This window comes from Phyllobates terribilis, unplaced genomic scaffold, assembly GCF_046119375.1.
Source record: "Phyllobates terribilis strain yellow unplaced genomic scaffold, ASM4611937v1 Scaffold_3__8_contigs__length_932513732, whole genome shotgun sequence".
NCBI lineage: Eukaryota > Metazoa > Chordata > Amphibia > Anura > Dendrobatidae > Phyllobates > Phyllobates terribilis.
In genome coordinates this window covers 186,593,325-186,615,467 of record NW_027362763.1, presented here as the reverse complement: position 1 = coordinate 186,615,467, position 22,143 = coordinate 186,593,325, and the positions used below count along the sequence as shown (strand labels likewise).

General features: G+C 42.8%; 1 protein-coding gene across 1 annotated transcript in view; it reads left to right on the top strand.

The window, feature by feature from the left end:
- LOC141258987 (serotransferrin-A-like) overlaps positions 1 to 22,143 on the top strand; it is a 58,426-nt gene that overhangs the window by 14,259 nt on the left and 22,024 nt on the right. Inside the window, exons 6-10 of the mRNA XM_073674336.1 lie at positions 3,103 to 3,155; positions 3,397 to 3,560; positions 5,918 to 6,071; positions 8,730 to 8,878; positions 12,991 to 13,084. Of these exons, the coding sequence (XP_073530437.1) occupies positions 3,103 to 3,155; positions 3,397 to 3,560; positions 5,918 to 6,071; positions 8,730 to 8,878; positions 12,991 to 13,084 (614 nt within the window). The remainder of the gene's footprint in view (positions 1 to 3,102; positions 3,156 to 3,396; positions 3,561 to 5,917; positions 6,072 to 8,729; positions 8,879 to 12,990; positions 13,085 to 22,143) is intronic.

Genomic DNA, 22,143 nt, shown 5'->3' with positions numbered 1-22,143 from the left:
AAATTCATTTTGTGTTTTTTGTTTAATCGGTGTTTGAAGGTTTCTTGTAATGATAATTCCATACATTGGGCGGGATTGTGAGTGGGGTCTTTTCTTCCTGCTCTGTTTCATCTGTCTCCCTCCTATGTTTGAATGACAGGGCACTGATTCGTCAATGACTTGCCTCCTATTTCAAATCTAATGCGGGCGTAGTCATTGCACTTTTCTCCGATAAAATAGCAGGTCTCCAAGAAAATAGCGCATGCGCCGTCGCCTCTAAATGTAAATTCTACGAGCTTTCAATCTGCTCTATGTGCAGAAAACCAGCACGGGAGCATGCAGAAGAAGGAAGACATATTGTTGCTCTTCTGGATAGCTTGCCAATGCATGCAGCATAGGTATAAATAATATCTTAAGCAACTGTTCAACCCCACTATGCCAGTGATGCAAATGCACATGCGCCACCGACTGAGCCATTTTATTGGAGATCTGCTGCTTTATCAGAGATCACTATAATGACTGTGCAGGCGGAAGACTTGTAATAGGAGTCCTCAAGTGCTTGACATTCAACCACTGGAGTCAGACGGAGGAGCCAGAGCAGGAAGAATAGACCCACAGCCCAGCCCTTGTGCACAGAAATATCATAACAAGAAAACGGCAAAGGCTGATTAAACAAAAACTACAAAACGGATTTCTTCACCACAGTTATCATTTTAATCAGTATTTCAGCGCCATTATGATCATGCATGCACTTTACTTAGAAAACTCTTGCTGACACGTTCTCTTTAAGATACCAGATAAATTATTTTTCTCTAGTCCCTTAAAAAATAACCAAAGGTTATCAAAAAAACAAGGTGCAATGAACACTTCAAAGGGTTTTACCCACAATATCAGATATAACTCAGTGGCTTAAAATCCTAAAATAAATAACCTTGTCAAATGCAATCAAGTTTCAAAAATGTTCGCTGCCCCAGTTATCGCCCCTTGAAATTTTGCATGTCGAGGTCTTTTGTTTACCTGGTTGCCCACGAATACATCCCGTAGTTCATTTATGACAGGTCGCACATGCTCAGTAGGTACTGGTTATTCTTCTAGCAGTCTTACTGTGCAGTGAGACAGCGAAAACATGGACGCGAGACGGGCGCTGTGCACCTGCTGCTGTCAAAGATGAAGCAGCTGTCCTCCTCTCAGATGATGCTGCTCGGACATGTGATAGACGGAGCAGAGCGAGCACAGAAGTGCCAGACATTAAAGCACCAATGGTTTTTCTCATTAACAGCATGACAATATCTGCCCATATTTGTTATAATGGCTGCCTCCTACCCATATAACCAGCTAAAAGGGAAGCTGTCTTTATTTCCCACAGCAACCAATCAGAGCTCAGCTTTCATTTTTTAAATATCACTAGTAAAATGAAAGCTCTCCTGTGATTGGTTGCTACGGGCAACAAAAAGCTAGTAGAGCACACATATGGGTAATATATGTAAAACACATATAGAATTCTTTCTGCGGATGATTATAATTCTATACACAGGGTGGTAGGGGCATAAAGGAATTACATTTATTGATATGACTATTAATAAATATTAATTTAATAAAATAAACGTATTCATAACAATTGCCATACCCCTGTCTTCTCCTCTCAGCTCTCCTCCTGTTGCCAACAGAAGATTACAGAGCAATTGGAGGAGCAGCTAATGCCGGCTGTGCACAGGAGAATGCAGGGAGCCTGGAGAAGAAGCAAGGGCTTGTGGGAAATGTACAGGGTGGGCCATTTATATGGATACACCTAAATTAAATGGGAATGGTTGGTAATATCAACTTCCTGTTTGTGGCACATTAGTATATGGGAGGCTGAAAACTTTTCCAGATGGGTGGTGACCATGGTGGCCATTTTGAAGTCGGCCATTTTGGATCCAACTTTATTTTTTTCAATGGGAAGAGGGTCATGTGACACAGCAAACAATGTATACTGGAAGCCTGTACTAGCATTTCTTCTGCGGTGTTGCTATCAGTGTGTGAAGAGTGGGAGAAGAGGGTTGCATTGAGACTCCAACACAATGGGCAGCACTTTGAACACATTTTACAAGTGGTCATAAGCTTGTAAAAAACTAATGAAAGAATAAAGTTACGTTAAAACCAAGCACACCATTGTTTTTCTTATGAAATTCTCAATAAGTTTGAGGTGTCACATGACCCTCTTCCCATTGAAAAAAATAAAGTTGGATTCAAAATGGCCAACTTCAAAATGGCCACCATGATCACCACCTATCTCGAAAAGTTTTCCCCCTCTCATATACTAATGTTCCACAAGCAGGTAGTTGATATCACCAATCATTCCAATTTAATTTAGGTGTATCCATATAAATGGCCCACCCTGTAGTTTACAGGGGTCACAAGGGCAACAGTTGAGGGATCATCCACTTCACGCTGAGTAGAAAGACGCAGTTATGGAGCAAGAAAGTGGAATAGAAATGTAGCTATTGAGTATGTGAAGACCTGGTTGGGTTATCTTGGAGAGGTTCTTCAGCTACAGGGAGTTAAAAAAAAACAAAAACAATAGATTCTGAGATAACGCCTTTAAGTCCATGGACCCAATAACAACTACAAAACAACTATTGCTGAATGTTCCTGGGCTGTGTAGTATGACTTTTCCCTTACATGACACGCTCCTTCTCTGACACCATGTCACTGTCTTCATGCTCTTCTTTTCCCCTGCAAGCCCATTAGAGACCCTTCTTAGTGCTTAAAATATACGTAATAATCTCCCTCCCTCAATGCTTTCGTGTCAGTTTTTTGTCCAGTTTTGTGTGTTTTGCGCCTTTTTTTTGTTGTTTGCACCCAATTCATTATTCTATTTGTATGCTCAATTTTGCCACAATGTTTGCGACTTTTGTAGTCAAAAGTTGCTAAAGCAAAAAGAAGGCAAGAAAAAAAAAAGTTGTATTCGCGTGTGCCATTTTCATGAATTTGATGCCAATAACGGCAACTAATACCACAAGACAAAAAAGGAAAGTGACTCAAATGAAGAATCGGGGCCATCATCTTCAAATTGGTCTCTCATGAAAATAATGATGCATATCAATGAATATATACTTCATATATGTAATATTCCTCATGCAGATGTTTGAAAGATGACAAGGGAGACGTGGCTTTTGTGAAGCACATTATACCAGGTAACTGAATCCTTTTATAATTTCATATCATTATATTTGAATATATTTAGTTCCAAGAGGTTAACCTTAGCAGACATCACTCTGATGGAGCAGATCTTATGGAAAGGCGAGACATCTAGATGCTTTGGTAGAAGAGGGCATGATCATTTCTGTTTTGTGCAAAGTTTCATTTGTATAAAAATTCAAAAATATTCTAAAAATATTTGTATTTAAGTAATCCAATAACCTCCTTGTCCTTCAGAGGAATGTCATAAGGATTACGAGCTGCTGTGCATAGACAACAAAAGGAAACCAATCAGTGAATATGCCACATGTTATTGGGGAAGAGTTCCTGCTCATGCTGTGGTGTCCATTCAAGATGTAGACAAGATTAAACTCATTACTGATTTTCTCCAACAGGCTCAGGTAACAGAATACTTGTACCAAGCATATCTTGTGCTGAATGTCTTCTTACCGCAGGGGTCTCTTATAAGGAACCATGGAGCAAGCAGATTCTAAACTGAATCTATGATATGGATAAGAACAATTACTTATTTTTCAGAGATTGTTGGTGTGAAATGAACTAGACACTGGTGAAAAAATGAAGCATCATCTTGCAAGTTTGCATGTCATTAAAATGTTGTTACATAAAATTTTTTCTTAGAACCACATTCCCATAAGAATCTATCCACTAGTGATGAGCAAACGTGTTCTGTTAACACTTTCGGCGAGCATGCTTGGGTGCTTGATTTGCGACTGTTTGACAACTTTAATACATGTGAGGAATGCCTAACAAACAAGCATTCCTCACATGTATTGAAACTGTCCAACAGTCGCAAATCATGCACATGGAATGACTCAAACATAACATTCGGGCACACCGAAGATGCTCGGAAAACACCCGAGCATGCTTGTGAATATAGAATAACGAGCATGCTCGCTTATCAATAAGTATCCACCCTTTTCCTGAATTTTGTTAAATGATATCATTTGACATTATACCAATTCAAAACAATATCTCACCATTCATTCAGAATTTTTTATGGTCACATATCCATTTTTATAACATGGGAGCCTATTAGTGTTGAGCAAACATGCTCGGACAAGGTGTTATCCGAGCACGCTCGAGTCCTAACCGAGTATCTTTGGCGTGCTCGTGAGATATGTTTGCATCGCCGTGACTGCATGTCTCGCAGCTGTTAGACAGCTGCAATACATGCAGGGATTGCCATACAAACAAGCAATCCCTGCATGTGTTAGGTTAGGACTCGAGTGTTCTCAAATAACACCTTATCCGAGCACGTTCACGCAATACTAGAGCCTATATGTTACACATGACTGACAGATAGCCGACAGATGACATCCATCAGAGGCATCGTCACAGCTATCCGGCAGAAAACATATGAGTTAAACATATAATTTGCACTACCTGAGCAACTTCTGTGGGTGGTAGAGTCCGTCTCATGCTACCACGAGTGTGAAAGCACAACCAACATTCAAAAGTGACCAAAACATCAGCCAGAAAGCATTGGTACTGAGATGTGGTCTGTGGTCCCCACCAGCAGAAACACTCCTTTATTGAGGGTGTCTTGATAACTGCCAATAATTTCCATCTATTGTCTATTCCATTTGCACAACAGCATGTGAAATTGATTGTCAATCAGTGTTGCTTCCTAAATGGACAGTTTGATTTCACAGAAGTTTGATTTACTTGGAGTTATATTCGGTTGTTTAAGTATTCCCTTTATTTTTTTGAGCAGTGTACAATGCTATACTATGGCTCCCTATGGCATATGATTTTTTTTACACACCCATAGATTTGAATGGGTGAGTCTTATCCGATTTAGATCCAGAAGAAACTAGTGCATGGTGTGATTTTTTTTTTCACACGCAGATTCGGTCAGTGCTCATTGGCACTGCCCCATTGAATAACATTGGTTCGAGTGCTGTTAGTTTTTTCCATGCACAGCACTGGAACCAAAGATACGGTTGTGTGAATGAGCCCTTAGAATGAGCTCATCATTAAGAAGCTGTGATATTATGAAAACATTGATTTTATGAAAACTACAGCAAGAAGCCAAGTAAGGGCCATAAAGCTGAAATCATGGTCTGTGTCCCAGGTAAGGCAGCAAAAAATCTGGTCACAATATTTTTGGGGGCATTTGCTAGCCGAAATGCAAAATCAGCATGTGCAGAAGAGTGCTGTATTTATATTTGTCATTTTCCAATATGAGAGTGCGCATCCGCGATTACATGTGGTGTATAGGACCTTATACTTTCATCCGGTTTGGTATTTATTGATATGTGCAGTATCTCTTAAGCCACGCTGGATTCGACGCCATATGGGGCAATTTTTGAACTGTATTAATGAAGCCAACTAATTTCAAAATTATGTTTACACGTGTGGTTTCACATCACAACTAATTTATGCACTATGCACTTTACATGTCTTGGATTATGTCATAGTGATCTGTTAATCATGTATGTGCTATATAATGGACTACTGTTGATTATTCATACTTATATATTGTGTCTGTTACACTGATCACACAGAATGATATTTTTTTGCACTAATGATTGTCATACCTTTAAATATATGGCTTGTACACTTGTTTACTCACTCGAGAAAAGTTGACACTATGAACTGAAATGTCACCACATGGGCCATTAAAGTCCTATAATTTGCACTCTTTTTGGACTGCTACTTCCATTTTTGTCTATATTTTATAATTATACGTTTTTATTCTGACTATAAGATATATTTTATCTTTCACTACTTTTAGGGCAAACAAAACTGCAAACTGTTTGGTTCCACTTATGGAAAAGATCTATTGTTCAAAGACTCCGCAAAGAGCCTCCGGGTCCTGCCAAGCCAAGTTGATGCCCCCTTATACTTGGGAACAAGACTCACCAATGCCTTTAAAGCATTAGAAAAAGGTATGAATTATTGGTACCACTGGGTAAAGGGATCAACAGCTCGTCCAGAAACCAAAATATATACTGTAAATGGCGACAGATCTCCTTTACAAAGATATACAATATTAAAGGAGGTGTCCACTACTTTCATATTGATGCCCTAGGGCATCAATGTATGATCAGCCGGGGTCCCACACGTGGCAACCCCGCTGATCAGCTGTTATCAGTGCCGGCGGTGGTGGCTACCAGCCGGAAGTGCTTACCTGCGGTGCTTGACTATCAAGTTGTAGTGGCCGGTGCTTGTTACTGCACATCTGTAGCACCCCGAGGATTCGGTTGCTACAGGGGTATTGCACCTCAACCAGAGGTGTGATATTCCACTGCCAGGTAAGGATGGAGTGTGGACCAGGGCCCAGTTAGCTGCACACACACGTACACACTCCTCATTTCCGGGGGACAGCTCGACGGTGCTCCCATATAATTGCAGGCACAACTGACCATGTCCCTGGCTGGAGTGGGGAGGGGGGAGAGAACCCAGTGATGTAGGAGCAGAAGGGGACGGTTTCTGGAGCGTAGGAAGGAGCTCATTGGGTGCTGGTCACCTGAGCTCAGACACAGAGGCAGATAAAAGGTGGGAGCCATCTTTAGTGGATGGTCAGTTGAGAGAGAAAGTGGAGTACAGTAGAGAGCTGACAGGAAGCTGCGGCTCAGCCTGAGCTCAGCTCCACGAGGCAGGCCTAGGGTGAAGGCCGGAGCCAGAGAAGAGAAGAAGGAGAAGGAAGGAAAGAGGAGAGGCAGAGGAGTAGAAAGGCTCCAGAAGCAAGAAGGCAGAAGGGACCCTAAGAACCCACGAGATATCGGGTGAACGGTCAGGCAGGATAAGGGTACCGGATTCCCAAGTTGGTGGAGGTAAATCATCCCTCAGCCAAAGACTGGAGGTCGTGATCATCTATTGGTGCGACCCCCCCGCCAAACCTGCTAGGAAGGCACCATATAGGATAGTGGGAAACGGGGGCCAACGTTTGCCCGCAAAGATCCGCAGCAGCTGGACAGAAGTTTGGTCACTGGTGGGGCACGAGAGGCCAGAGAAAGGACAGAAGGGGGTCCTGTGCCATACTCCTGAATTGCCTGGGGGTTGACCGAGCCCCTCACCTGGTGGACGCAGCACGGCTTGGGCAGTCATTGCTGACAGAAGTGACATGGATAACAACTGTGAGTAAAAACCCTGGACTGCATCATTGGACTCTGTGTTATTTATGCTGTGCCTGCACCATCACCCCCAGCATCCTCCTACACTGCCCTGAGGCTATACTCTTCCCGTGGGGAGTTGTCCTATCCCTGAGCTGCACCCTAACAACAGCCTCAGCGGTCTGCCTTGCAGCGGCGGTCATCCCTGACCGCAATCCACGGGTGGCGTAGTCGGACTTTCAAAACCCTACACATAGACTGCCACAGCATATGGTCTGACCACCCTGAGCCACGGGATCGGGTTGCCACTGCTACCCCCAACATTGCAGAGAAGCCCGGTTCCCGGTGCCCCATGGCCCAGGGGGCGAGTCACATCCGCCTCCTATTCAATTGAAAGGGAGGCGGATGTGCAGTACCCCACTGCGGACACTACAGATGGACGGCCAAGCACCGCAGGTCGTCCTACGGATAGGGCATCAATGTGAAAGTAGTGGACAACTTCTTTAAGCATTGTATGAACTCGTAGCCTAGAGGTTCTGCTTCTTAAACTGGATCTGGAGATAATTAATTAGGAGATTTTTTTCCTATTTCTTGTTCGGCTTTGCTTTTTGACTATTTCAAGTACTTGAAGCTTTAAAGGGAATCTGTCACCACTTTGGAGTTATCAGACCTCTATAGGGCATCCAGGGTATAGAGAAGTAAATCTATACTTACCTGTATGGCCCATAGTAGAAGTTTTATTGCAGAGAAATCTGTTTTTATAAACTCTGTTTTTCACAGGCTTGGCGTTCCCCGGACGCCAAGAAATCCCCGCCTATATGCTGAAGTATCATATTCCCCCCCTCCCCTGCACATCACAGGGCCCTCTGACATGTACTGTGCTATCTCTTGTGCCGTGCATGCGCAAAGCGCCGCTCACATAGAGCGCGCTTTGCTTCATCCCGGCCCCGTCTTCCTGTGCACTGTGCCGCAAGTTTCTATTGCGCAGGCGCCAGGGAGTCGCTGTTACTTCCCGGCGCCTGCACAATAGAAACCTGCGGCACAGTACACAGGCAGACGGGCCGGGATGAAGCAAAGCGCGCGCTATGTGAGCGGCGCTTTATGCATGCCCGGTAGGTCAGGGAGCGCAGTACACGTCACAGGGCCCTGTGACGTGCAGGGGAGGCGGGGAATATGATAATTAAGCATATAGGCAGGGATTTGGGGGAATAATAAGCACATAGGCGGGGATTGCTTGGTGTCCCCCGGATGCCAAGCCTGTACAAAATAGAATTGATTACAGCACTTTTCTCTGCAATCAAGCATCTACTATGGCCATACAGGTAAGGTATGTATAGATTTACAGTACTTCTCTATACTCTGTATGCCCATAGTAGAGGTCTGATAACTCCAAAGTGGTAACAGATTCCCTTTAAACTTCAATGTCCACATTGCCTTTTGCGTTTCATAACTAATTTTATAGCTATTTGTGTCTCTTGCTATATGTTGCAGAGTTAGAAGAACCACCAGAAGACAAGATCCGCTGGTGCACACAAAGCAAAGAGGAGAAGTCAAAATGTGACACCTGGACCATTGCAAGTCAAGGAGCCATTGAATGTGTCGAGGCTTCCTCAGCAGAAGAATGTATTACAAAGATTTTGGTAAGTAAGCCATAATTGCTGATTTTGCTTTTCTCAATGCAAATCTATGGAAATTCAGAACGTAGCTCTGTAGTCTATAGTCTTGTTCTGAGTTCCATAGACTTGTATTGAGACAAGTGACTTCTGGAACACACAGATTAGAAAAGAAGTTATATGGTGCCTGAACAACTGGAGCGAGGCAGAAAACAGATGAAGACACGCGTGCGAACGTAACTACATGCATTACATTTTCATACTTGATCCATAACAAAGGGATAAAAAACAAACAAACTAAAAATCCTGGAGTGGTGGTTTATTGAATAGAAGTATTGATACTTTGAACTCAATAATAAAACAGTTTGCAGAGAGCCCCTTCTTTAGTAGCAGCTGTCTGCAAGTAGTCTGAATACAAACTCATTAAATTAAATGATGCAATTCTATCTGGAACTCTGCTCCAGAAAAAGAAATCCGCACAGAATATTGTACCTAAAACAACTTTTAAGAGAATTTAACTTTTAAATTTCAGGCTATTTGTGATTTGTTGGTATTCAAAGAGATGGTCTATTCTCATCAGATCTATATCCACAGGTGTACACCACCAAAATAGTCATGTTAGATAGGGGAAAGGGGAAGAAGGAGAAGTGTGGATATATAGAAACATTTAAAATTCATAACCTTTATTAGTTTATTAAAATCCTTAAGTACAAAATTTCTCATGCATCTATAGATGCATATAAGGTAACCATCTATTGGAATATCAAGATGGTGCCCACTAATAAATCTGGCTAGATGCAGTGTAGGGAAAATTTGGGACACCTCAGTCCAGTCCTTCCAATATAGGAAAGAGGTTATGTGTACATGATATCCTCATATATTGGAATAGCCTCGATGTTAATATCAGGTGGAACAGTTATACAAATCCAATTAAATTGGAAGAATTAGTTGCTATCATGGCAAAGTATTTCACTGTTATGTATAAATCTGCCTTGGGGCACAACTGTTCACCCCTGTGTAACGGGTCAGGGAGGCGGAACCTCTGAGCTACTATACAAGGGGGCGGTCCTTGTAAGGGAGCGGGTGGCAACCAGGGATGACGGGCAGGCAGTCACAGCAGGTGACCGGGACAGTCTCTGAATGAACGGGCAGGGGGTCACGGCAAGTGATCGGGGCAGTCTCTGGAAGAACGGGCAGGAGGTTACGGCAAGAGATCGGGGCAGTCTCTGGAAGAACGGGCAGGAGTTACGGCAAGTGACCGGGGCAGTCTCTGGGTAAAGGGTAGGTACGACCTGTGATGGCAGAGCCTCCGGGTAGGCTAGCAGGCAGATGGTAGATGTGTGCTCCCAGGTGAGCAAGCGAGAGTCTCTGGAATGGTAGGTGGTCACAGCACGTGACGGCGAAGCCTCCGGGTAGGCTAGCAGGCAGGTAACAGGTGGGCGCTCCCAGGTGAGCGGGCAGGAGTCTCTGGAAAGGCAGATGGTCACAGCACGTGACGGCGGAGCCTCCAGGTAGGCTAGCAGGCAGGTAACAGGTGGGCGCTCCCAGGTGAGCGGGCAGGAGTCTCTGGAAAGGCAGATGGTCACAGCACGTGACGGCGGAGCCTCCAGGTAGGCTAGCAGGCAGGTAACTGATGTGCGCTCCCAGGTGAGCGGGCAAGCTGGTCCATAGACAGACTGACAGGAGTAGGAAGGCAGACCGTCGGACCTCAGGCTAGCAGGCAGGTGACTGGATATCAGGCAGGACAAAGACAGCAAGCTGGCAGGAATCTGGCAGGTAACTGGCAGGTAACTGGCAACGGGACCTGAGGGCTGAAGCACAGGTGAGACACAGTGCAAACAACATTGCTCGGGCACCTCCATTTTGGAGGAGGTGCCTTTTATATGGGAGGTCCTCCGGCAATTGGCCGGGGACTCCTTAGGACGGCGCGCGCGGTCCCTTTAAGAGAGGGGGAGCGCGCGCGCGCCCTAAGCACACTGCCGGGGAAGGAGCGCGTGCCGGAAGCAGCGGGGAGAGCAGCGCTGGAGGACGCCGCGCCAGGAGCGGGGAGGTGAGAGGGACGGCGTCTCTGCCTAGAACGGGGCAGAGACGCCGATGCTACACCCTGATTATCATATAAAGATGAGCTGACATTTGTCTAGTGGTTAGTGATATTATGGCAGTGATAGATGTCAACTATCATCACTAGCTTTGCCCAATACCGCAGTTGTCCGTAATAAAGTGCACTGTATGTGTATTAGTACTTGTTATAGCTGAGCTGGCACCATTTGAAATCATTGGCAGGAGGAAATCCTCACTGCCAAGCGATCATAAATCTTATAGCACTGAGGAGCAGTCCGCTGAGCCGAAATGCTCCTCACATGTCAGGTACTAATGATCGCACTAATGTTCAGCGTGCCTGGCCGAACAGCTACTCACTGGGGTGAGGGGCAATCTGGTGTCCCCTGTCTCACTCCCCGCATGTGTGCTCAGCGTGCCCGGCTCAAACAGCTGATCGCTGCAGTGAGGAGCGATACACTGTCTCCTTGCTCTCTCACCCACAGGTGCTTAGCGTGCCGGCTCGAACAGCTGATCGCTGCAGTTAGGGCACTTAGCCTCTCTGCTGTCCGCTGCAGCATTAAATACTAACGCGGCTCTCCCTATTTCAGAGTACCGCAATTGTATGCATATTCCTAGGGCTTAATCTTATTCCCCCCTACACTCTCATATAGCTCAGATATAATCCCTGACGCGCGTTTCGCCGGTATACCGTCTTTTTCTTCCCCTTTCCCCTATCTAACATGATTTGTTGGTATGTCCTACAGTTAGACGAATAAAGGATTAGATTATAATGGCAGATTAGGTTTTTATTAGAATTTTATTAATGACACTATAATGTGCATGATTTAATTTTGCAATTGGTGGGTGGCCCAACACGCCAGTCACATATAAAATAATACATGGAGTAAATGTATTTAAATATTTTGCCATTTGTATAATGGCATTTAATGTAGAAATATATGACATTTGAGTATAAGGTCCTGAGTAGTATGTGAACTATGGGCTTCCCCAGTCAGACTTGGTTAAGTGAGGCCAAGGAACTCCCTGGTTTTCACTATTTACCAATGCACACAGATTTGGACTTTGCTGCAGGGTCCTTTGGGTTGTGTCTGCAAAGTAGCTACTGACCAATTTAACCTCATTGCCCCACTCACTGCCCTCATCCCAACTTTTCTCTCATGTGAATTGAATGCAGGGTGCTGATGAATTACCATTGCAGCCAGGGGCCTGCTGACGGTCCCCATCATTGCGATGTTGGTAGTCACATAAAGCCTTGCCTTTAGAGTGGCTTTCTGCGATGCTGATGGACTTCCAATGGAAGGATCCAGGAAATACAAGGGTTGAAGCAAAAGTGGTATTAATATCGACATGTTTCGAAGTTATCAAACTTCTTCCTCAGGATACAACCACAATTATCCTTGGTATAAGGATATATACTGCAATACTAACAGTGTCTATCAAATTTACAACTTGTCCTGTAAAAAACAAGACAGTCAACGGAAAAATAAAAAAAGTGATGGTTCTTGGAAGAAGGGAGGAAAAACTTAAGCGTAAAAATGAAATATCGCCCAATCCTTAAAGGGAATCTGTCAGCAGGATTTCACACCCCAAACTATTTATATACGCATCTAGCTCATTCAATAAGTCCAGCAATACCTTTACATGGCCAGTCCATTAATTCATTAATGAGAAGTCAGTATTTGAATTAATATGCAAATAGCTATTGCAGATCTGAATCCTTTGTCACTCCAGCTCTATTCCCTACCCATGAGCCACTTTCTCCTGCTTGACTAACTTCTCCCTTGCTTGAAGTCATATAGCATAGAGACTGTTAGTCAAGCAGGAGGAGGCGGCGCTGTGCGGAAAATAGAGCTGGAGTGACAGAGGCTTTTGATTGGATTAATTATATAAAAAGATGGGGGGGTGAAATTTGATGATGGATACTATTTATGTGGTCAAATACAGACAGCATTTACACTTTATATGGTTACACTAAATTGGTTTTACTATATGTTTTTTAGTTTTGAAGAGCACTTACATGTAAAAATTTACATCAGTATTTTTAAAACTAGACACACTAAGTGGTTTATTTTTTTCAGAAAGGTGATGCTGATGCAGCCACATTTGATGGAGGATACCTGTATACAGCAGGGGCATGCGGACTCGTTCCAGTAATGGGAGAGATATATGACGGTAAATATTATTGAAAACAAAACAAAATTGTCTTTATTAAAAAAAAAAAGAATTCTAAACATCAATCTGTTCTGAAAATACCATACACAAAATTGAAACAAAAGTGCAAATAGACTTAGCTAATACTGATAATAGCTGTGTAGACAGAGGGGAGAAGCGGGAATAAATAAAAGCAAGAACTGGACACTTTTGACCTGGGGTCAGGTCATCTTTAAATATCTGCACAACATATAATGGGACAAGAGTCAAACATGCCACACGTGTGGACTATGCCGGCTTCAGAGAGAGGAGACCGAGCCCTGGTTTGGTAGTAGCCCCAGGAGCGGACATACCATTAGTGCAACCTGTACAACCGTTAAAGGGCCCAATAGTTAAGGGGGCCACTATCACCTCCAAAGCAGGTGGAATTGTGCATTATAATGAGCTATTGGACTGCAAAGGGCCCATATACTGTTCTTGCACAGGGACCCTCCACTCTCTGTGTCTGCCCTTGAATAGTCTCTTTGTTAATCAGTATAGGACTCCCATCTCCAGATCAATTTTATTATCAGTCAGCAAAAGGGAGGCAGGTTGACCCAAAGATTATTTAAAAGGCACCATAAGGCACCATAATGGGGGGTTCATTTTGATCTTTTTTATTGGGGCTTGTAAGTTTGTTTTGATAATGGTAAATGTACAAAAACTTGTGAACAAGTAAAAACTACAAGAATGTTGCAGTGTTTGCTAGTGTATTTCTTACTCAAAGGCTTTGATACCATATCCAAATACCAGTCCATGTTTAACCTGCCAGTAGACCTCAAAAAGTAGACACATTTCTATAAGAGTAGGATTTGCATAAGCAGTTATGGAACTGAATGTAGCTTTTTCCCCTACACTAAGAAATCACAGCACAGGTGCCAAGGACCTACTCTATGTGATGGGGTATGTTCACGTTGCAGTCAAAAAGCTGTTTTTATGGTAATTTTGTGCAAATCATGGAAAAAAATGCTATTAATGATTCACCCATAGAGAATATACCAATCCTCCTTTCTGTATGTCATAGAATCCTAGAATGTTAAAGTTGGAGGGGACCACCGGGGTCATTGTGTCCAACCCCCTGCTCAATGCAGGATTCACTAAACCATCTCCAGATGTCTGTCCAGCCTCTGTATGAAGACTTCCATTGAAGGAGAACTCACCACCTCCCATGGCAGTCTGTTCCACTCATTCATCACCCTCACTGTCAAAAAGTTTTTTCTAATATCTAATCTGTATCTTCTCCCTTTCAGTTTAATTGCATTGCTCCTTGAGTTTCCATGTGCAAATGAGAATAAGGATGATCCCTCTACACTGTGACATCTCTTGAGATATTTGTAAACAGCTATTACGTCTCCTCTAAGCCTTCTTTTTTCCCAGATCCTTTAACCGTTCCTTGTAGGACATTGTTTACAGTCCGCTCACCATCCTGGTAGCTCTTCTCTGAACTTTCTCCAGTTTTTTTATGCCTTTTTTAACCCCTTTCCATCTTGTGCTCCAGCGCTGAGCCCGCACCTTTCTGGGCACATGACAGCTGATCTGTACAGCTGTCATGAGCCCCTAACAGCCGCGGATGGAATCGCGATCCACCAGCGGGTGTTATCTAATTAAATGCCGCTGTTAATCTCTGACAGCGGCATTTAACTCCCGCAAACCGGATGAGCGTCACTGGCTCTGCCCATCGGTGACCTCGTCACATGGTCACGCAAAAAATAAGCCCTCACCCAGCCCCAGATTCTGAAAAATGGAGACGCTACGGGTTTCGGAAAATTGCGCCATTTTTTTTAACAAATTTTGGATTTATTTTCACCACTTAAATAAAAAAAAAAATGAACCTATACATGTTTGGTATCTACAAACTCGTAATGACCTGGAGAATCATAATGGCAGGTCAGTTTTATCATTTAGTAAAAAAAACAAACAAAAAACAACTGTGGAATTGCACTTTTTTTGCAATTTCACCACACTTGGAATTTTTTCCCATTTTCCAGGACACAATATGGTAAAACCAATGGTGTCATTCAAAAGTACAACTTGTTCCTCCAAAAATAAGCCCTCACATGGCCATATTGAATGAAAAGTAAAAAAGTTATGAAGTTATAGTTCTGGGAAGAAGGGGAGCAAAAAACGAAAACGCAAAAACGAAAAATGGCCCGGTCATGAAGGGGTTAAAATGTGGTGCCCAGAACTGGACACAGGATTCCAGATGAGGTCTGACCAAGGAGGAGTAGAGGGGGATGTTAGGATCATTCAGCCATGGAGGGTCCTTGTTGGAGTCGGGGTATCCCCGTAACAAGAAATACACAGACACGTAGTGTATAATCAAGTACTGGGAAGCCCCTGAGCGCGTCTCCCTCTATGGGTGCTGTCCCTTTATTTATAATAATAATCATTTTTTTTTTTTTTTTTTTTTTGTCAGACATGCGCAGTAAAATGCCTTTGTTTCACAGGCAGCGAAATGATGATTCATAACAGTGGAATGTTGATAAGAAAGTTTCATAAACAAAAAGTGATAATTAGTAGAAGCTTGCTGAGACAGCTAAAACAAGTTACAATCTAGTTTCTGGGCGTCAGTCCAAATGTCCAGATAAGGGAAGAATAACTTCATCTGTGTCTTACATCGTAGTCTTGCGTGAAGTACAACTCCCATCATCCTCTCAGTCCCCCCTTTGATTCTTCCTTATGGACTTTTGGTAGAAAACCTGGTCCGGGAGTTCTTTTCTTTCATATTCTTGAGTCCGTATTACAAAGCTTATTTATGCATATTAAAATAATTTTTAATCCTATTTTAAACACTACATATATGACTACTATAATTAGCACAATCTGTAATATACCTTGCAGAATTCCAGCCACCCAACCTCCAATACCCTTAAACCAGTTCTTTGGGTTGAGAAAGGAGAAGGTGTCTGACCACCAGCTATCTTTATTTTGGTCATTGTGTCTGTCATATTCATCCCGTAATCGTTGTATATCTGCCAGCTTGAACCTCATACTCATTGTACTGTTTGGATCTATGTAATGACAACAGGTTGGACCAATAATTTGACACATTCCTCCCTGGGCCGCAGTTAGGTAGTCTAACACTACAGTATGTTGATTAGTAACAATTATAAGTTGATTTTGTACAGCTATACTAGTATTAAGTATATCCATAATATCCCATATCTGATCATCTAGATAGTCGGTGGCCTGAACTAATTTATCCCACATCTGCATCAACATTGGATACACAAAGAAAGTGCTGAATATTTTATTAGGAATTCCCATTTGGACCACATGTGGCCTACCTGAAGGTCTAGGCGAGTTGTCGGCTGCTCTTTTGTATAGTGTGTGTTTAGGTACTGCTTGCATATCTACCTGCTGATTCTGAACTATAAATGTGGCCGGTGTTAAGCGTCCTAGAGTACATGCACCTTTTATTCCTACTGGGAGCCATTTGTATGCTCCATTTCCACAAATCCAGAAGGTTCCTTCAGGCAGATCCCATATTGCAGAGTGTTGGAGCACCAACCTATGTACCAAATCTAAAAATTTAGATACATTCTGAAGTATACACCAAGGGGGTTTTTGACCTAATGGACTACAGTATCCTGCATCTGGATTTTCACAAGTCGGTGTACCTGGGTCATATGCACTTGACTCATTACATAATATATTACCTGGTATCTTTGAACATGTATCATTGTTTCCATCGGGGAATAATTGTGAATATTTCCAACCATTATTGTGTATGTATTTTTCTACTATATCAGGTTTAAAAGGTTGAGAAGAAGATACTGTGCTACTAAAACTGAGTTGTATATTTTCTGTAGGAATTAACCCTAAGTCTGTTAGTCCCGTCTTATTTCTAGGAACCCATACACCTCCTTTAAACGCTAAATATTGTAAGTTGTTTATTTTTCCGGTCATATTACCTTGCCACCAGGGAAATCCCACCCACCCCACAACTGGGATGGCAACAGTGGTGTTCCATAATCTAGAATTAACGGTTTGGTTATTTGCTAATTTGTCTGAGCAATTAGTCCATGTAAACACTTCCTCAGGGGTCATGGGTACGGCCAGGAAGGGTATGCTCGTGGCTGATATTGGAGAATGCGTACAAATCCAACAGTCTGCTATTTTCTGTCCGCCATCGAGCAGCCCGTTTACCAATGTCTCATGATGTTTTATAAATTTATTATCTGTAGGTTTTGGGGAACTTAGTTTATCCCACAGGTCTCCCTGATCTATCGTTATAGCTAACACAAGTACAATCACCACTATTTCTTTTTGCAATGGCTTGCATGTACCCATGCTGATTTTCCTTCCAATTTTACTGCAGTTGGAGTTGTCAATAACACCTGATATGGACCCTCAAATCTGGGTTCTAGCGTTCTTCTGTTATGTCTTTTTACGTAGACTTCGTCTCCTGGTTGCAGCTTGTGCGTTCCCTCAATGGAATCTGGATCTGGAATGGAAGAGAACACTAAAGAGTGTATTTTAGACACATGCTTACATAAATTTTGTACATAAGCAGTTAAGCTTTCAGTTTCTAACATTAAAGTCTGTGGGAAATACAATCCTGTATTGGCAACTCTACCAAACAATATTTCATGGGGGGTGAGTTTGCTCTTTCCCTGGGGGGTGTTTCTGACTGAATACAATGCTATTGGGAGACACTCAGTCCATGGTTTCTGTGTTTCTGCCATGGCTTTCTGTATTTTTAACTTAAGTGTTCCATTCATTCTCTCAACCTTACCAGAACTCTGTGGGTGGTAAGGGGTGTGTAGTTCACTTTTTATACACAACATTTTCATTACATTCTGAAAGATCTCTCCAGTAAAATGTGTACCTCTATCTGACTCGATCACTTCTGGGATACCATAACGGGGTACCAGTTCATGTGCTATTTTTACTGCAGTGACTTTAGCCGTGGCTGTATGAACTGGATAAGCCTCTGGCCACCCCGAAAACATGTCCACACATACCAGTACATACTTATAGTGTCCATGCTTAGGCATCTGGATGTAATCGATCTGAAGTCTCTGGAACGGATATAGTGGTCTTACATGGTGCTTCTGGGGGGTCTTAACAGTCTGTCCTGGATTGTGGGCTAAACAGATTTCACAAGAACCACATTTTGCTCGAGCTACCTGGCCGAACCCTGGGGCTAACCACTTCTGTCTGACCCTCTGTATCATACCGTTTGCAGACACATGTGTAGGTCCGTGGGCTTCACTGACCACAACAGGGTACCATGCTCGGGGGAGACAAAGCTCATCTCCTTTTCTCCATAGTCCTTCTTTTTCTTCTGCCCCCTGTTTCTGCCACTCTTCTTTTTCTTCTCTACTCACCTGCTGGTGGGCTTCTTTGAGCCGTGTAATTAAGTCAAATTCTGATACTGCACTAATAGTGTGGTCAGTTGTCAGAGGTTTTACTGCAGCTCGCTTAGCAGCCTTGTCGGCTCGGTCATTACCCCTAGCTATCTCGGTGTTGAGTCTTACATGTGCAGGTACTTTTATTACTGCTACTTGTTTGGTTGAGGCAGCTGATTCTAGGATTTGTCTAATCATTTGTCCATGTTTTACTGGTTGACCTGAAGCTGTCATGTAACCTCTAGCTCTCCATATACATCCAAAATCATGTACAATACCATATGCATATCTAGAATCGGTAAAAATATTAGCGGTTTTTTCTTTTGCTAACTGTAATGCTCGTATTAGAGCTAATAGTTCAGCTTCCTGGGCTGAACAGCTGGCCTGCATTGGCTCAGCTTCAATAACATCATAATCTGATACAATGGCATAACCTGTGTGAAAGTTACCAGTTTCATCTGCATACCTACTACCATCTATATACATATGTAGGTCTGGATTGTCAAGAGGGGTGTCCTGTACATTAGGTAGCCCTTGTGTTTCTTGTTCTATACACTGTAAGCAATCATGTATTATATTGTCTTGTTCGTGGTATTGTAAAAAATTTTCATCTTCGTCTTCCTGACCTCCTTCCACTCCCCCCTTTGTCTCTAGTGGTAACAGAGTGGCTAAATTTAGAGACAATATGCGGCGAAAAGTGAGGTTTGGTGGCATTAGTAAGGAGCATTGTAATCTAAGATGTCTAGCCATTGAAATGTGTTTTGGCAATACCTGATTCAGTATGCCATGTACATCATGTGTAGTTTGTACTATTAGGGCATGGTCTAGTACTATTTCTGAGGCTTTTTCTACCAAAAGAGAGACAGCTGCTACTACTCTGACACATGATGGTGCAGCTTTGGTAACATTATCTAATTGAGCAGAATAGTATGCGACAGGTCTTTGTTTATTTTCATGTTTCTGTGTTAGTACTCCTGTAGCATGATTAGACATTTCCGCAGCCATTAATTGGAATGGTTTGGCGTAGTCTGGGATTCCCAAGGCCGGGGCTGACATGAGACCTTTCTTGAGGTCTTGAAAGGCTATGAGTGCTGATTCAGTTAACTGGAAAGGTTCGATTTTTAAACAATCATATAGAGGTTGCATAAGCTGACTAGCATGTATAACCCATTGTCTGCAGTGTGATACTATTCCCAAAAATGCTCTTAATGTTTTGTAGTTCTTGGGAGGAACAAGATCTCTAATGATTTTTAGTCTGTCGGCGGTGAGGTGCCGAATACCTTGTGAAATGCAGTGTCCTAGAAATACTACCGTAGTCATACAAAGTTGTACTTTTTTCTTGTTAACTTTACAGCCCATGTCTGCTAGAAATATTAACAACCTTATTGTGTTGCTATTTGCGGACTCTTGAGCAGGGGCACATAACAATAGGTCATCAACATATTGGAGAATTACAACCTCATCCGTAGGTTTGAAATTTTGAAGAACTGATCTCATAGCTTCTGAGTACAAGGTAGGTGAATGTATCATACCCTGTGGTAATCTTGTCCATGCTAATTGTCTATTCTTAAATGTAAATGCAAACAGTTTGTAACAGTCTGGGTGTAATGGTACTGAAAAAAATGCATTTGATAAGTCTATGACAGAAAATACTCGTGCTGTTGCTGGGATCTGTGATAGCAACGTGTGTGGATTTGGCACAACAGGAGTAATAGGTTCCAAAATTTTATTTATCTCTCTTAGATCATGTACCATCCGGTACCTAGCAGCTGACCCCTCAGTAGATTTCTTTTTTACGGGGTACAACGGTGTATTGGCTGGTGACTTTACTTCTATCAGTACTCCAGTTTTTAGATAATCTTTTATCTGTTCTCCTATGGCGTGTTCTTGTTGGGCACTAATAGGATACTGTCTCAATTGGGGTAGTGTCACACCTGGAACAGGAGTGACTTTTACTGGAGCTATTGGCATTAGTCCTACATCGGTGTCATGTTGTGCCCATAATTTTTCTGGTACCTCAGAAAGATCTAAAATAATTTGGGTAGGGGCAGGATCTTTCTCATCCTCTAAGGCTTGGACTTTTACAATGTTTTCTAGAGACTCTTGGTCATCAGGCACCAAAATTTGGACTCTACCATCCTCCAAAAATTGGATATTCATTTCTGTCTGCTTTAATAGGTCTGTACCTAGAAGACAAGTAGGTGCCCCTTTGACAAAAAGAAATTTAGATAAAAATATTTTAGATCCTATCTTTGTTTCAAGGGGAATACTATATGGGAGTGGCCTGATTCCTCCATCATACCCTTCGGTATAGGTTACATCATCTGATAAACAATCAGCATTTGGTAAGGCGTCTTCATTGAGGACGGAGGAAGTTGCTCCGGTATCTATTAGAAAAGGGCATTGTTTTCCTGCTACTTTTACCTGAATTATTGGGCGCCTTCCAGTCAAAGTGGTTTGCATCACGTCTAGTCACTCGCTTGCTGCAGGAGCAGAAGCCTGTACTGTCTTTTCTTGTGATTCTCTTGGGACATAGGTACCATCTTCTATATCCCTGGCTTTTTTCCTGCATTCTCTAATCCAATGTCCTGGTTTCTTACAGTAGTGACATGGATTAGTTTTCTTATCCAAATTCCCTTTGTCATAGGTCTGATTTGATCTGTTGTTTTTATTGACCAGACTATTATTTGCTGCTACTCTGATGGGTTTGGATGCTGCCTCACGCATATCCATTTCTATCCCTAATAGTTTTTGTCTGACTATCTGGGGATCATCTAGGGTTCTCCAATCAGGAGTTGCAGCCTTGAACTTTTCCCTAAGTTTTGGGTTAAGATTCTCTATAAAAGTTTTTGTCATCAGTCGAATGACTCCTTCATTGGTAAGGTCCATTCCCTCGTCTCTGTAACTGTTTTCTACCGCTAAGTAGTATTCATCTACAGGCTGTCCTGACTTCTGGGAGACAGTTCCTGAAGTCCCTCTCATTCGTTGTTTAGTTCTCATAAACTCCATAAGTCTGATCATAAAATTCTGTCCTGACAGTGCGGTATTTGGATCCTCACCATCTACTGGTTGAGGTCTATGAGGTTCTATAACTGTCATCAATTCCTGATACAACCCTGGTGTCATTTTCATTCTACATAATTCTGTCCCATCTGACCATGTTCCATTATGGGTGTGTATTATCTGCTGTATGTACGTAGCAAATCTTAGTGGGCATTGTATTGGATCTGGTGCATTCTGAAGTAGGGACATTCCCTCAGCGGGGGTCCATGGAAAATATTGTCTAGTCTGATGGTATCTAGTTACTCTACGCGGTGGATTGCCACCATCTTCTTCTCTGTATGGTCGACTGAGGATACGCACTGGTGCCAACATATCATGTGGTCGTGGTGCTCCACATCCTGCACATGTGTCTCTCCAGTCTGGATTCTGGAGTCCACAGTTTGTACATGTCCATCCACCCGGACCCCGAAAATCAGGATACGGTGTGGGTTCTGACCTGGGCTGATATGGTGGTGCCAATGGGTTCATTTGTTTACTGTTTTCTGTTTGTACAATGGGACCCTGTCTGACTGGAGTTCTCCATAATCCATTGTCTTTATTAAAAGTCCAATGGTCTGTCTCTGCTGTTTTTGATAGTTCGACCATGGCCTCTACTTGTTCCTGCCATCCTTTGTCTCTTATCAC